Below are 14845 nucleotides of genomic sequence, written 5' to 3' on the forward strand. Positions count from 1 at the left end.
CCCATCTCACACCCTGCCTCACACGAGCTAATGTGTTGGCAAGTGAGTTTCCACATTCATGACCTGGTGTGTAGTCAGGCTAAGCAACAGTGAGGCATTCTTTGACAACGTAGCAGTCTAAAATATATTAAGTGCAAATTCATCAGGAAGCTGCGAAGTCCAGAAGAAATAATATTTTTGAAATAGTAGTTAATGGATACCTATAGTACTAAAACAGCTGTCTCGTTTGACTTTCATATCAACTTCCTGGATTAATTGTGCGTATAAAATGGACAGAATGGGGGTAAGGATTAGTAATGTGCGCAGCAGCTGCGTTGGAAATGTGCCTTATCCATATTTCATAAACCTATGCAGGAGAGCAGAGGAGAAGCATGAACGAAGCGAACTATGAAAGGATGTTCCAAAGTAACAAAAGTGAGGAGGCCTACACAAATATGATCTAATTAATAAGGAATAATGTTGTTATGATAACAAAATAAGGAACAATAAGGAAATGAGATTCTATTTCCAGAACTCATATAGGCAAGTATCACCCATTTTCGTCATATATGTGTGATGACTGAAGGGTAGGTAGGAATTATTTCTTTGGATTGCTAAAGAGAAAGGAATATGGCATCTTCTAAAAAACATGGATAAGTACAAAGAAGACTAGGCTCCAACGTTAGCATGCTACTGACACACAGACAGCTTTGAGAACATCAGCATGTTTAGCTATAAATGATCTCTCGTGGTGTCTCTAGCTATTCTGATTTTATGACTCTCAAGTCTTCTGCCTATTAAAAGGCAAGTATATGTCAAATTAGTGAAATAAACAAAATTCCTTCATATGCTATTTTAGAAGGCCATTGTTAGCAGCTTGGTGGCGCATGCCTTTAATCCCAGCACTGGGGAGTGGAGACAGTGGCGGGCGGAGCTCTGTGATTTTGAAGTCAGTCTGGTCTACAAGAGATAGTTTCCAGGACAGACTCCAAAGCTACAGTGAAACCCTGTCTAAAAAACAAACAAACAAAAAGCAGTTATTGTTTTACTTGATTGAAACTAGCTGCAATAATCTTTTATGAAGTAAATTATCTTTGCCCTTACAACTTTGTGAAAACACTCAGAAGAAAGTAGAGGGCTTGGGAATCCAAATAATCACAGAGACACTGAAAATTGCAAGATAGTACAATGTAAAATGGGGAAGGAAGACAAACATCTCCAACAAATGTATATTGCATTTCAGACAAGCAACACAGTTACAATGATCAACTATTAAATAAACAACCTTATATTTAATAAGTTGGATTGAAAATGAGTGTGCAAAGAGTTCTTCTAGGAGCAAAGCTAAAATGTCAGCTTGCATAAAATAAGAGTTTGCCCTGAGTTAAATATTCCCCTGAAATGTTGCAGACATTACGATTATAAAAAACTAATTAACAAAGAAAATTTTTCACCAATTTTATTTGTGATCAACTTTTGAAATATGGGTGAAATTTTAATTTTACTATGCTATAATACCAAAGTGTATGTGAACTCGGTTATTCAAATAGAGCTTATGTAGTTTACTTCTGGCCTTTATTTTCTTATTTGACAGTAAAATACAATGTTTTGTTTACTTGATTGTAGACCAAAGGTTCTCAAACCATGACAGCCTCTGGAACCCAGAAAAAAGTCAAGAGAACACTGCCAAACCCCCCTCCCGAGGAGGCATCTACGGGAACACAGTCTGCTTACAGTACAATGGGCACTGCGTCCAGGAGAAGAATGTGCAGAACTAACACCATGGCTCGAGCCAAGATTCTCCAGGACATAGACCGAGAGCTCGACCTCGTAGAAAGGGAATCTGCCAAGCTTAGAAAGAAGCAAGCAGAACTTGACGAAGAAGAAAAGGAGATTGATGCCAAGCTACGGTATTTAGAGATGGGGATTAACAGGAGAAAAGAAGCATTGCTGAAGGAGCGAGAAAAGAGAGAGCGTGCCTACCTGCAGGGGGTAGCCGAGGACCGGGATTACATGTCGGACAGTGAGGTCAGCAGCACCAGACCAAGCCGAATAGAAAGTCAACACGGCATCGAGCGGCCGAGGACAGCTCCGCAAACTGAGTTCAGCCAGTTCATACCACCCCAAACCCAAACGGAAGCTCAACTGGTTCCTCCAACGAGTCCTTACACACAATACCAGTACTCCTCGCCGGCTCTTCCCACCCAAGCACCCACCCCGTATACTCAGCAATCTCATTTTCAACAGCAGACCCTGTACCATCAGCAAGTCTCACCTTATCAGACTCAACCCACCTTCCAAGCGGTGGCAACCATGTCCTTCACACCCCAAGCTCAGCCCACTCCAAGCCCACAACCGTCTTATCAGTTGCCGTCCCAGATGATGGTGATACAGCAGAAACCTCGGCAAACGACATTGTATTTGGAACCCAAGATAACGTCCAACTATGAAGTGATTCGCAACCAGCCCCTGATGATCGCTCCTGTTTCGACTGATAATACGTACGCTGTTTCCCACCTCGGGAGTAAGTACAATAGCTTAGATTTGAGAATAGGGCTGGAAGAAAGAAGCAGCATCGTGAGCAGCCCAATATCAAGCATTTCTGCAGACTCTTTCTATGCAGATATGGACCACCACACTTCAAGGAATTACGTCCTAATCGATGACATTGGGGAAATTACCAAAGGAACAGCGGCACTAAGCACAGCGTTTAGCCTCCACGAGAAAGATCTGTCCAAAACGGACCGTCTCCTTAGAACCACCGAGACCCGCAGGTCTCAGGAAGTGACCGATTTCCTGGCGCCTTTGCAGACTTCCTCCAGACTCCACAGCTATGTGAAGGCAGAGGAGGACCCGATGGAGGATCCTTACGAGTTAAAGCTTCTGAAACACCAGATTAAGCAAGAATTCCGCAGAGGCACCGAGAGCCTCGACCACCTTGCTGGTCTTTCACATTATTACCACGCCGATACTAGCTATAGACATTTCCCCAAGTCTGAAAAGTATAGCATCAGTAGACTCACCCTTGAAAAGCAAGCAGCCAAACAATTACCAGCAGCCATACTCTACCAAAAGCAGTCGAAGCATAAGAAATCGTTAATTGACCCTAAAATGTCAAAGTTTTCACCTATTCAAGAAAGCAGAGATCTTGAACCCGACTATCCAAGTTATATGAGTTCTAGCACTTCATCTATTGGTGGTATTTCTTCTAGGGCAAGGCTTCTTCAAGATGATATCACATTTGGTCTCAGAAAAAATATTACAGATCAACAAAAATTCATGGGCTCATCACTTGGGTCAGGACTGGGCACATTAGGAAACACCATCAGGTCAGCTCTACAAGATGAAGCAGATAAACCATACAGCAGCGGAAGCAGGTCCAGGCCTTCCTCGAGACCTTCTTCTGTCTATGGGCTTGATTTATCGATTAAGAGGGATTCTTCCAGCTCATCGTTAAGACTGAAAGCTCAAGAGGCCGAAGCTCTCGACGTCTCCTTTGGCCACTCGTCATCTTCTTCCAGAACTAAGCCCACCAGTTTACCCATCAGCCAGAGCCGAGGAAGAATACCAATTGTGGCTCAGAACTCGGAGGAAGAAAGTCCACTCAGTCCTGTTGGCCAGCCAATGGGAATGGCCAGGGCTGCCGCTGGACCGCTGCCTCCGATATCTGCGGACACCAGGGATCAGTTTGGATCGAGCCATTCACTGCCCGAAGTTCAGCAACACATGAGAGAAGAGTCACGGACGAGAGGGTATGACCGTGACATAGCGTTCATCATGGATGATTTCCAACACGCTATGTCTGACAGCGAAGGTAAATGGGGCCTCCGCCTACCCTGTTACTCTCCAAACTCCAGCGTGTACCTCTCTGCATGTTTAATTTTCTTTCTTCAAAAGTGTAGTCCATCTTTCTTGGTGCAACTCGTGCATGTTTATTTCAGTTTTATTTCCTGTATGTGTACTTCTCGTGTGTAGACTTGGTGGCATGGTTCTCTTTGATTATTTTAAGTTTCTTGTCTTCTTCTGTTTCATGAGTGTTGGCTCGATTTGTGTTGTGTCTGATTTTTTTAAAACGAGTATTACATAATTATATCAATAAAATATGGTCATCCTTAAAAAATACATAACTGGGAAGATTTGCATTGTATGGTTCTTTGCACTTTAAAACTATATTTTGACGTATTTAATAAATTTTAATAAACTCACTAAGAATTAGAGCCATTGAGTAATATTTGGTTCCACTTTGTAATGAGATGAGTGTTTGAACATCAGACGTTATGATCCTCTTGCCGAGAGCTTTTGCAACTACTTGATGTTAGCGTAACACAAAATTTTATCATTCTCATTGAATAGATGCGTTTCATCTTCCTTTATTATGAAGATTATTGCTGACAAATTTGTCCATTTACTATTATGCATTAGAAAGTTTAACTCTAATCATCATATTAAAAATAATTTTAGTATGAAATTTTTATATAAAAGTTCTATTTAAAACTGAAAAAATATTACACTGTTTTGCAGATGTAACTGTCTAGAGTCTAGGCCTTCCTGTTGTGCCTGGGCATCTAATCCTTCCTGCAACCCTTTGGCATTTCATTGCTTTTCCTTTTTGCCCAAAGGCGTCTTGCTACTTTTTTGGTTGAACAAGTACATATGATACTAGAGGTGTTTTAATTTGGAAATTCTTATAGAAATATAGAGATTTTAAATTATTATGTAAAACCTATAATGTTAGATAAATAATTTGACTTATTTATCTAACATTTTTATTAAGTTTTTTGTTAAAGATAGATCCTATTCTGTAGCTCACACAGACCTGGAACTCACTATTCAGGTCACACTAGCTGAATTGATGGTGATCCCCCAATTTCAGGCCCAGAAATGCTTGTATCAAAGACATGAGCCACTGCACCCATCTTGTATATTGGTTTATGTTTGAATAGATATGGGGCTGAAGCCCTAGAAATAAACCATGTCTAAACAAATGCAAATATCTCTTCATTTGGATACTAAAAAGTACTAAAATGATATGAATATTTGTAATCAGAGGTTTCTCTCCTCCCCACCGGTTCCTGACCCAGAGGCTTAATATTATTTATAAATGTTTGGCTGGTGGAACACTTACAATTAAATTAAACAATATCTTTTATCTATGCTTTGCCACACAATTCATAGCTGGTAGCTCATATTCTACATGTCTTGCTCCCTCAGAGGCAGGCTGACTGGCATCTCCAGACTCCATCTTTCCTCCCCTTTATCTCTGTCTGGATTTCCTGCCTGGCTCTATTCTGCCTTGCCATAGGCCAAAGCAGCTTTGTTCATCAACCAATGAGAGCAACATATATTCAGAGTGTATAGAAAGACATCCCACAGCAAATATTCTCCCATTTGAATCTTTCTCAGTAAAAACTCACATCAGAACATGTTTTTATGAAGAAATTTTTTTATTCTGATGTAGACACAGATTTGATTTTAGAGACTGTTGGCTGAACTGAAGGGGGCGGGGGTGGTCTGTGGGCCTGAGGTAAAAACCATTTATGTTGCTTATAAAGTTCTGATCACCAAGTTTCTTTCAAACCTGGTTTTTCTCATTACAGGTTGATTGGTTGACCATTTTTATTGACAATTTATTATTTAAGTAAAACATTTCTGTCTGTCCTAGGCCCGTATTTGAAATAACCCAATTATTCCCTGACATTATGACATTATGTGGAAACAGTTACTGTTTTAGTCTAGTACACATCTTATTCTCATTGTACACAAGTAGAATGACTGAGGAAAGGAATGAGAAGCCATCGATGGTCTTATCTATAAAAATAAAACAAACTCTCTTGGAATGATGGAGCAACCCAATACCTAAAGGATATGTACACAAAGGTGACGATTATCTGGAAAGAATTTGGCAAATAGTATTATTCCTCAGAAATGTGGTAGATTTGTAACTTGATGTTGGACATGTGAATGTTTGTAACTAGCCCAAAATGTGACATTTATTTGATTCCATACGTATTAAATTACCTAAGTATTTTTATTTCTAAATTTTGTTTATAGAAGTAATCACTGACTGAACTTTTGTTTGATGATAACATGATAAGACAGTACACATCCTATACAGTTTTGAGGCAAATAAAGATTGTGCCAAAGCAAAAGAAAATGTACAATTGGATGGAAATTTGAGAACTAAAATATATTTTAAAATGAAGCAGACAAAATTCATTCATAAAGACTATCGATGCATAACTAGGGGAAAGGCTATAACAAATTGAACTTCATTAGTAACTTTGTTATTGCATTATACTGGGTATCTTTAGAATACGTGCAAAGTAAAATGTAAAATGGTTTTCTTTTTTGTATATCATGCAAATACTTGAAGTTTTTGTAGTGATAGGAAAACAAATAAAATTACCTGAATCAGCATGGAACATACATTTTACATTTTCTAAGATTCATTTGTAATATAGTTCCACCGCAGCAGATCAAACGCTAGCAATTAGGAGCAGCTGACTCAGCATGCCTGGTGCTCCATGAGGAAGACAGACGTGATACAGGAGCAGAGTCACTCTGTCTGGTAGCTTAGATTGAGTCTATAGTCCTGTAAAAGGCGGCAGCTACCTTTCTTGCTCAGTTACGTAGGACACTGTTATTAGAAATAACAAAAATCAAAATAGGTTATCAGAATTGGAGATAAACTGATGAAAAATTAGATCAGGTTGAGGTTCTGTCATATTTGTAAAATCCAGAGACCCCTAAAACACATTTAAACAGTTGTATTTAAAATGCAATTAGGGAAGTTACATATTCAAACGGAAGCCTGTATTATTCAGGATAACCACGTGTTGAAAGCATGTTTAAATTTACTTTATTTTCTATTTTATTTTATTTATTTTTGGTTTTTCGAGTTAGGGCTTCTCTGTGTGACAGTCCTAGCTGTCCTAGAATTAGCTCTTATAGACTCGGCTAGTCTCAAACTCACAGAGTTCCACCTTACTCTGCCTCCCGAGTGCTGGGATTAAAGGCATGTACCACCATCACTGCCCATACTTTATTTAGGAAAAATCAAACCCTTAAAACTGAATAATAAATATATTTAATACCTATACAAAATTATTTTCTCCTAAATGAAGTGAACTATAGTCTAGTAAGTTCACTGACTGATGACTATCTCGTTTATTGTTTTATTTATCAAGCATTTGTTATACTGAATTTTGTAAATTTTGTAATTTTGTAAATTTATTCACTCAGCTTCACATTACCACTGTGGTTTAGAACAATAATTATCAAGTAGATTATGAAAAGAATATTGGATATCTATAAAAAGGTACAAAGAGAAGTTATTTGTCTAAAACTATCCTAACAATGATATTTAACTTCTTTAGATGATGACAAATAATTCTACGTTTCACTCATTCTGTGATACTTTATTAAACACTATGCTCCAATAAGTTGGAGGAAAAAAATGAAAGAGGAGAAAATAACAAAAGAATTATAAATTTCCTCTTCAAGCAGCTGCCAGTGTAGTGGGAAAATCAGCCAAGAGTATATGTAGCCACAACCCAGGCACCAACTCTAAAATTGGTGGAACTATGCTATGCCACTCCCCATTCCTTGTGTACTTGGGAGAGGTGGTGTGCAAGGCTGCAGTGTGCAGTTCTACCAGCCAATGGACGCTGGAAATGGCCGTCCCTACAGAGAGTTTTAAGGATAAAATAAACACAGAAAGCCACCTTCAACAACATGGACAAGAGAGCTCAATCTGTGGCATTTTAGAAGCAGCCATTTAAAGAAAATAATGTTGAAAGCATCATGTACCAGGCTGAGCAAAGGGAACGGGCCATTTCATTGTCACTTGAGTAGCAGTAATACATTGTTTCCAAAGGCTTTTAATTGCTGAGGGGAGCAAGAATATAGCCAAGGAATGCCAAGAAGTAATATATGCCTATTCAGTGTTAGCCGTCCAGTACAACTGTCACTTTGCAATATGCTAAAGAAACTTGGAAAGTTCTGATTTAACTAGGTGAAATTTTTAAATTTATATTTGAATGCTTTAAATGTGATTAAAATTTCAAAATATACTATCAAGTTTTATCACAGTGGTAAGTTAGTAAAAAGTAGTTGTCAGATTTCTAAGTCAGTGCTAAAATTCAGATAATCATAATTTTATTTATATTAAAGATTCTCATGTAGATACGTATTTTAGATATATTTTTTATTATTAAGCTCTAAACTTCTTGTAGTACACATGTTTCTCACAATAACACATAGAGTATCTTAGCTTTAAATGCTTTTGTTTACTTATAATTATCATAGAAATGTCATAATTTTCAAAAATATATTCACTTAGTGTTGTAGCCAGAAGCCTACTGCTTGACTTACACAAAAGTGGAAAGTTAAGAGACACTTGCATATGCTCACAGTGCATTTCCTGTTGATGTCTGGTCATGCATGGTGGGTTTCAGGGTAAGTTATCTATGTAAGGAACTGATGGACTTCAGTGGAATGAAATTATCCTCATATACTTTTGTTTTTTTACTGTCATCGAAATTTCATTTATACTGACTTATAAATGTAACTTTGTATTGTTTTATTTACTATGAGATGCTGTGCCTACGTATGCCTCTTTTTCTTTAGATTGTTCTGTTTTCCGGAACTTTGTAGATGCTCTTGGAAACGGGTCTAGTTCTGACACAGGTTATGTCTGAGCTGCATGCTGTGCTCCGCAAGCCCAGTGCATGCTAATGCTGCAGACACTTGCTTCCCTCTATCACCTGTATCAGTTGCAGTCGCAATGTTTGATGTTTCCTTGGTCCCCAAAGCCTACCACTTGCGTCGGGAGGAAACGGATTGGTTTGATAAACCCAGGGAGTCTCGCTTGGAAAATAGCCATGGTCTGGACCGGAAATTGCCAGAAAGATTGGTTCACTCTAGACCCCTCAGTCAACATCAAGAGCAGGTAAGTGAGCAGTTTTACAGTCTCCTGGAATTGTTAACAACAAGAGTCAAAAATCCCAAAATAGGCGAGTCTGTTAACCAAAATATCAGTCAAGTTCAAGAGTGTTTCCTTTTGGTAATTTAATGAAAATAGTACTTTGTTGTATCAGTTTGTTGTACATTGTGATGTGTGTGTTTCCACCAGACAACTTAAATGATTCATTCATGCAATAGATGATTATTTTATGGATATACCATCTCTGGTAATGAATGAAAAGAAAATACATGGAGCTACTTAAAGAGATTGCACGAACATTGTGCAATATACATATGTGTAATAAAAAATATTGTAAAGATTCTCTTTTCTTGTTTTTAACATGTTGTTGTTTAGGACAATATTGACTAAATCTTTATATACTTTTGGGTCTTTTACATCTTAATATATCATTATATTGAATTGTATTTTTTGTTACTCTTAACATTGTATTTATACTTATGCTTTGATTCTCATCATAAAGATCTGGCTAGGAATGTGCACAATAATGAAACCAATATAGTTATCATTTATTGCCCTTCTGGGTCTCTGTAGCTTAGTGCACCCTACAAGCCTGGGCAAAGTCAATGGAATGTTAAATATGTTAAGAAAATCCTAACAGCTGCTATAGAAACCACAAATCTCAATTCCCCTTGCAATCAAACACTCTTCTATGAATACTAAAGAGGTCTTTAACTAAATTGTTACATAATGTTGTCTGAGAGTACATGGAGGTAATCTGTATCTATTCCGATGAATTTTAAAATCTGTTCTATTCTATTTAGAAAGACAAAATACATGTATTGCAAATAACATTTTGTTTTTAGTTTTCTGATACTGACATTTGTAGATGAGTAGCTTTGAGGACACAGTACCATTTTAAATATGTTCTTACAGACTAGTGTAATGTAAGAAAATAAAGAAGAGGCTTATTGAAGATCATTTCATAAAATTCTAGCTAGTTCAACAAAAAGAAGGATGAAGATCCATGTTAAATGAACATAACAATCATAATGCAATTTATTGCTGATAGAAGTCTTACATTTGCAAAAATGAATTTGAATTAGTATCAATTAAACTATAAAACATTATGTAATGATGAAATCATAAAGTTATAAGCTACTGTAAAGTGAACAGCCATACGAGTCCCCCAATAGCTGAGAAAGAGAGCATGGCTTGCCACAGAAACCTGCATGCCCCTTGTGAATCACAGCCTCTCCTTCAACAAGTAGCAGACATATTAATTTTTATGTTAATAATTTCTTTGCTTTTCTTTATACATTTTCTAAGTGGATTCTATATAGGAGATAACATATGTCTTAAATATATAGCATTCAAAGTTTAATTACATGTTAAGTTCATGCTTTTCTGCGTTGATATTTGTCTTCAAATACTGTTTTCTCCTTTAAATCAAGAACTTTATTTTGGTCTAGAAGCATTCTCATTTTATTTTCTTCTTTGCATGTCTGGTAATAAAAGGTAATACTGAGCTCTTGATACCAATAAACAAAGATGCTATTACTTGAAACATACACAACAAGAATTTATTCTCACAAAATGCTCTGGGGGAAAGAGGATAAAATCCAACTGACTAATTCAAACATGAATTTGTCTTCTATAAAAATTTGTATATAAAACCCTACATACATGCAGTACTATTTCTGTAAAAAAAAAAAGTATTAGATTTATAATCATATTAACTACAAATTCACCAATGCAGCATTTGTTTCCTTTCAAATATGTACATTTTAATATTTGTACTATTCAAGGGAAATCTAAATGTTCTTTGTAAAACAAACAGATCATGCAATCCTATTTATTTTTAAGGTTTTTCTATAGAAAGAGGATTGATATTCTTTGATGATGGTTGTTAAAATAAGTCACCATTTGTTGACTCTAACAATATGCCCCACTGTCCCAGTAAAGTTCATGTCATTGGCAAACCCTGTGGAACTCCTGCCTTAGGTATATTAACCTCTTCTGAAGGGACCATACTTTTTCTTTCATTTGTAGGTAAACACTCTCTTTTCTTTCCCTAGACTCCAGTCACTTTGCTAAGCATACTGTTCATTCAGATTGTCATCAATAAGCCCCTTCATGCTATAGGACATCTATGAAACTACCAGTACTATCTTGCTACAAAGCTGGAGAAAGTCTCTTTTCCTAATGCTTTAGTATAACCATATCTTATGTCTTTGATTATGATACAACACAAGAGCTGTCTGCCCTACATACCCTGACATGTAGGTGTGCAGTGTCCAGTACAGTGTGGGGAAACAGGCAGACATCTGTTCTCTATAGCAAGCATTTATGCTATTCAAAGTGGACGTGAAAATGCAAATTATACTAATGCAAATTTAATTACTTCATAAATATGTAGACTCATCCCATAAAAATATTTGTGGTTAGGAAAGAACAATGCATTTTCTGGTATCTATGCAGGTGGCAGTCTTGATGATGTACAATCATCAGAAGATGGTGGTGGCAGAGTCCAGCACTTTGGTGTATCACTACCCTCTGGTTTCCCTGGGCATGCTCTTGATAATATTAGTACATGAACAACAAACAGCTGCCCAGTAAGCCTATATTTCAGAGGCTCTGTCAATATTTGCCTGCAATTGTGATTCTGCTCTCTATTGACTCGTATATAACAATCATGACTATAAAATTTAATATTTTACTAAGTGAACTCATGATGCTGGTTGCAAAGTCTTAGAATTTGTGGAATTGTGTGGAGATATTCTAAGGAAACAACCATGGAAATGAAGATGTACAGTATCTCAACATCACAGATACCAGTTAAAATGTGATAATAATTCACTGATAAAACTCTCATGAACACACCAAAACCCTGCCTGTTCTTGAGAACTGCAGTTTATGCATTGTGAAATTTTATCTAGAGAATAAACATAGAAAACAGAAAGAAACCCTAAATGCAAAAGTGTCGCCTTAGTTTATTTTTTGAATAAATGCCTTAAATTGTCATTAAATCTTTATAAAGTCATAAAATCACCAAAATAAGGTGGCATACACTAATTTTAAGGAATAATCTCAACAGCAGGGTACCCAAGAGGAGTCCCTGTGAGTACCCAGCATTGACAATGTAGTAGAAACCAGAGGCCTCAATCGACTCTTTGCAATGAACACTTGCGAGTAGAGATAAACGGACAAAGGGACTTTATTGTGACTCACTGTGTCACAGTACAGCTTCCATGTAGAGATTTTTTTCTTTTTCTCTATTTTTCTCCTTTTCCTTTTACTTTTTTTTTTATTTTGTTGGGGATTCAGGAGCTGAGGGTGGATGTGAAAGGATGGGTAATGAACGGGATCAAAATAGATGATGTAACAGACACACAGAATAAATTTAAAAACAAACAGTTAAACCTAAAAACATTTAAAAGGAAAGTCCAGCCGTGTGATGGTTTGGGAACCACAGACACAACAGCAGCTTCAGTGGTGCCCCTGCTTCAGGAGGGGCTCCTGTAGTAACAAGAAATCTCCCCACCCGTCACATAACTTTCGAATAGAAGGACAGAACCAGGGAGCATTTGAATGAACAAAGTCTTTATTCATTTCAACAGAACTATTCTGAGCATGGATGTAATAGATCTTCTCAGTAAAATTTTCACAATAAATTCCAGCACCTTAAATATGTCACAGACCCAGGTATGGTGTCAGGGATCTGACGGGAAGGGAGGGATAGTCTTTGAGATTTCTCCACTAGTTTCATTTAATTACTTAAAGATAACAATGCCTTTCTGATGGAGGAAGGTCATTGGTTAATTATAATAAACCAACTGCTTGGCCTCCTAGCTTAGAACATAGGTGGGTGGAGTAAACAGAAGAGAATTCTGGGAGGAAGAGGAAGTGAGCTCAGACTCTGCTCTGCTCCCAGAGAGACCCGACAGTTCTGCTCTCTGGAGCAGAGACGCCATGCTCAGCTCTCCCGGGTAGATGCGATAGCTCTGTGCTCTGAGACACGCGATGAAGCTCCGACCCAAGATGGACATAGGCTAGAATCTTCCCAGTAAGCGCACCTTGGGGTGCTTACACACATTATTAGAAATGGGCTAGTCCAGGTGCGAGAATTAGCCTAGAAGAGGCTAGATAGAAATGAGCCAAGCAGTGTTTAAATGAATACAGTTTGTGTGTTGTTATTTTGGACATAAGCTAGCCATGTGGGCGGCCGGGGTGCTGGGGACGCAGCCCCGCCACTCGTATTTCAACACCTTTCCATTTCCTGACTTTCAAGTGTGACATCAAGAGCTGGAATTTCTCAGATATAAATTATTCATTGTCATCGATAACAAGCACATATCACTGTTGTCTGAAACATCCTTCAAAAACAGATATACATGCTCATTGATTTCCCAAATAAGACAAGTCAGTCCTCGAGAGAGATGGGTTGTAAATATGAAACACCATAGTGAACTCAGAAACTAATGTAAGCAGTATGCAGTGTGAGTGTAAAGTCTTCAGTTGCCATCAGTGAAGAATCATCTGGTATAGTCTCATTGATTTAATTGGTATGCTTTGAATTGAACAAGTGTACTTCTGCGTAATGCATTTCAAGGGTTTTTATAACTTATTTTTACCGGATCCCTTCTATGGCCTAGATTCTGCAAATGAATGCCAAGACGATGCACTACATCTTTCCTCACGCAAGAGTAAAAATAGCCAGAGACTCGAAGGACCACACAGTTTCAGGTAAAGCAAACTGAACTCTCTGGTCATTTCTAATTCTAATGTCATATTGACATACGTATTTATTTTTCGGCTTGAATGACTCATTAAATTTTAGAAAGCAACCATTTATATCTGTTTTATAGCACATTTCCAAAAATAGCAGACTATTCATTTGAATACAAAAAGCATTAATGACATGGTTTGTGCATGAAGAGTCACTCGAGTGGTACAGATCCTATGTTCATTTTCTGCATTCCTAACAGTGCGTGATTTGGCAGTGCTCATAATTACTGCTTCAGGAAGTATCATGGTCACCGCATTATGGTGTGATTTGCTCTCTTGAATGCAATGGCTGCTGAGGATAGAGAAAATAGAGGCTTAGGGATCTTAGGATCAGATTTTTCTGTATTTGTCCAAGGTGAACACTGACAATCGTGCTAAGCCATCAGATTGCTTGTGTCTATGTATAGATCAAAGCTGATAATGGACTTTGTAAGCTTCTTATTTGGAATAATTTTGGACTCAAGAAAATGGCTCAAAAAGCAATGTCTGTTTTTGGCCCAGTTTTCCTAATGTTGACATAAATCTAGCATCAAACAAAGGAAATCAACATGGTCACACATTACTAAGACAGCTGTAAGTCTTACTCAGATTGTAAGTTTCTTCACTAATCAATTATTTTATCTATTGCGTCAAGATCCAATCTAGATCTCACCTTTTATTTCATTGTCATGATTCCTACGTCACTTCCAGCATAATCGTTTTTGTATTTCTTTGTATTTCCTGAGCCAGAAATGCTTAAAATTTATTAAATCTTTACATTAAAAATGAGATTTTCATTATTTGAAGTGCGAGATAAAATAAATTTTCAGGTTGATGAAATATACCCTGGTTATTTCTTCCATTTGTTCTCAATTACTGTGCACTACCTATGTTTCAGGTCCACTCCATATAAACAGAAAATTCTGGTAAATTTTTAAAGACATTGTTGTGGAAGAGTTTGATCGAGTGTGCACACACCTCTTTCACCTTGTTTGTTTCCATGATGACTTGGGAAGGCAATTGTCTCCTCAGCTGCAATTGTGTTGGGGATTTGGAAGCATGGTTGTGCACTGAGGGATGGTGTGCTCTCTGTTGCCACAGATACGCATCACTTAGAAATCTAGCATTATTTTCCTGGTAAAATGGGTATTTTTGCTTGTACCAAAGAAAAATACT

At 37.4% G+C, this 14845-nt stretch overlaps 1 protein-coding gene across 2 annotated transcripts in view; it reads left to right on the top strand.

Moving 5' to 3' along the window:
* Pclo (piccolo presynaptic cytomatrix protein) overlaps positions 1-14845 on the top strand; it is a 288549-nt gene that overhangs the window by 179768 nt on the left and 93936 nt on the right. For both annotated transcript variants that reach the window (XM_050139687.1, XM_050139688.1), the window contains exons 9-11: positions 1606-3793; positions 8793-8929; positions 13558-13648. In XM_050139687.1, the coding sequence (XP_049995644.1) occupies positions 1606-3793; positions 8793-8929; positions 13558-13648 (2416 nt within the window). The remainder of the gene's footprint in view (positions 1-1605; positions 3794-8792; positions 8930-13557; positions 13649-14845) is intronic.

Source organism: Alexandromys fortis, unplaced genomic scaffold (assembly GCF_014885135.2).
Source record: "Alexandromys fortis isolate MF-2015 unplaced genomic scaffold, M_Fortis_MF-2015_v1.1 scaffold_38, whole genome shotgun sequence".
Taxonomy (NCBI): Eukaryota; Metazoa; Chordata; class Mammalia; order Rodentia; family Cricetidae; genus Alexandromys; species Alexandromys fortis.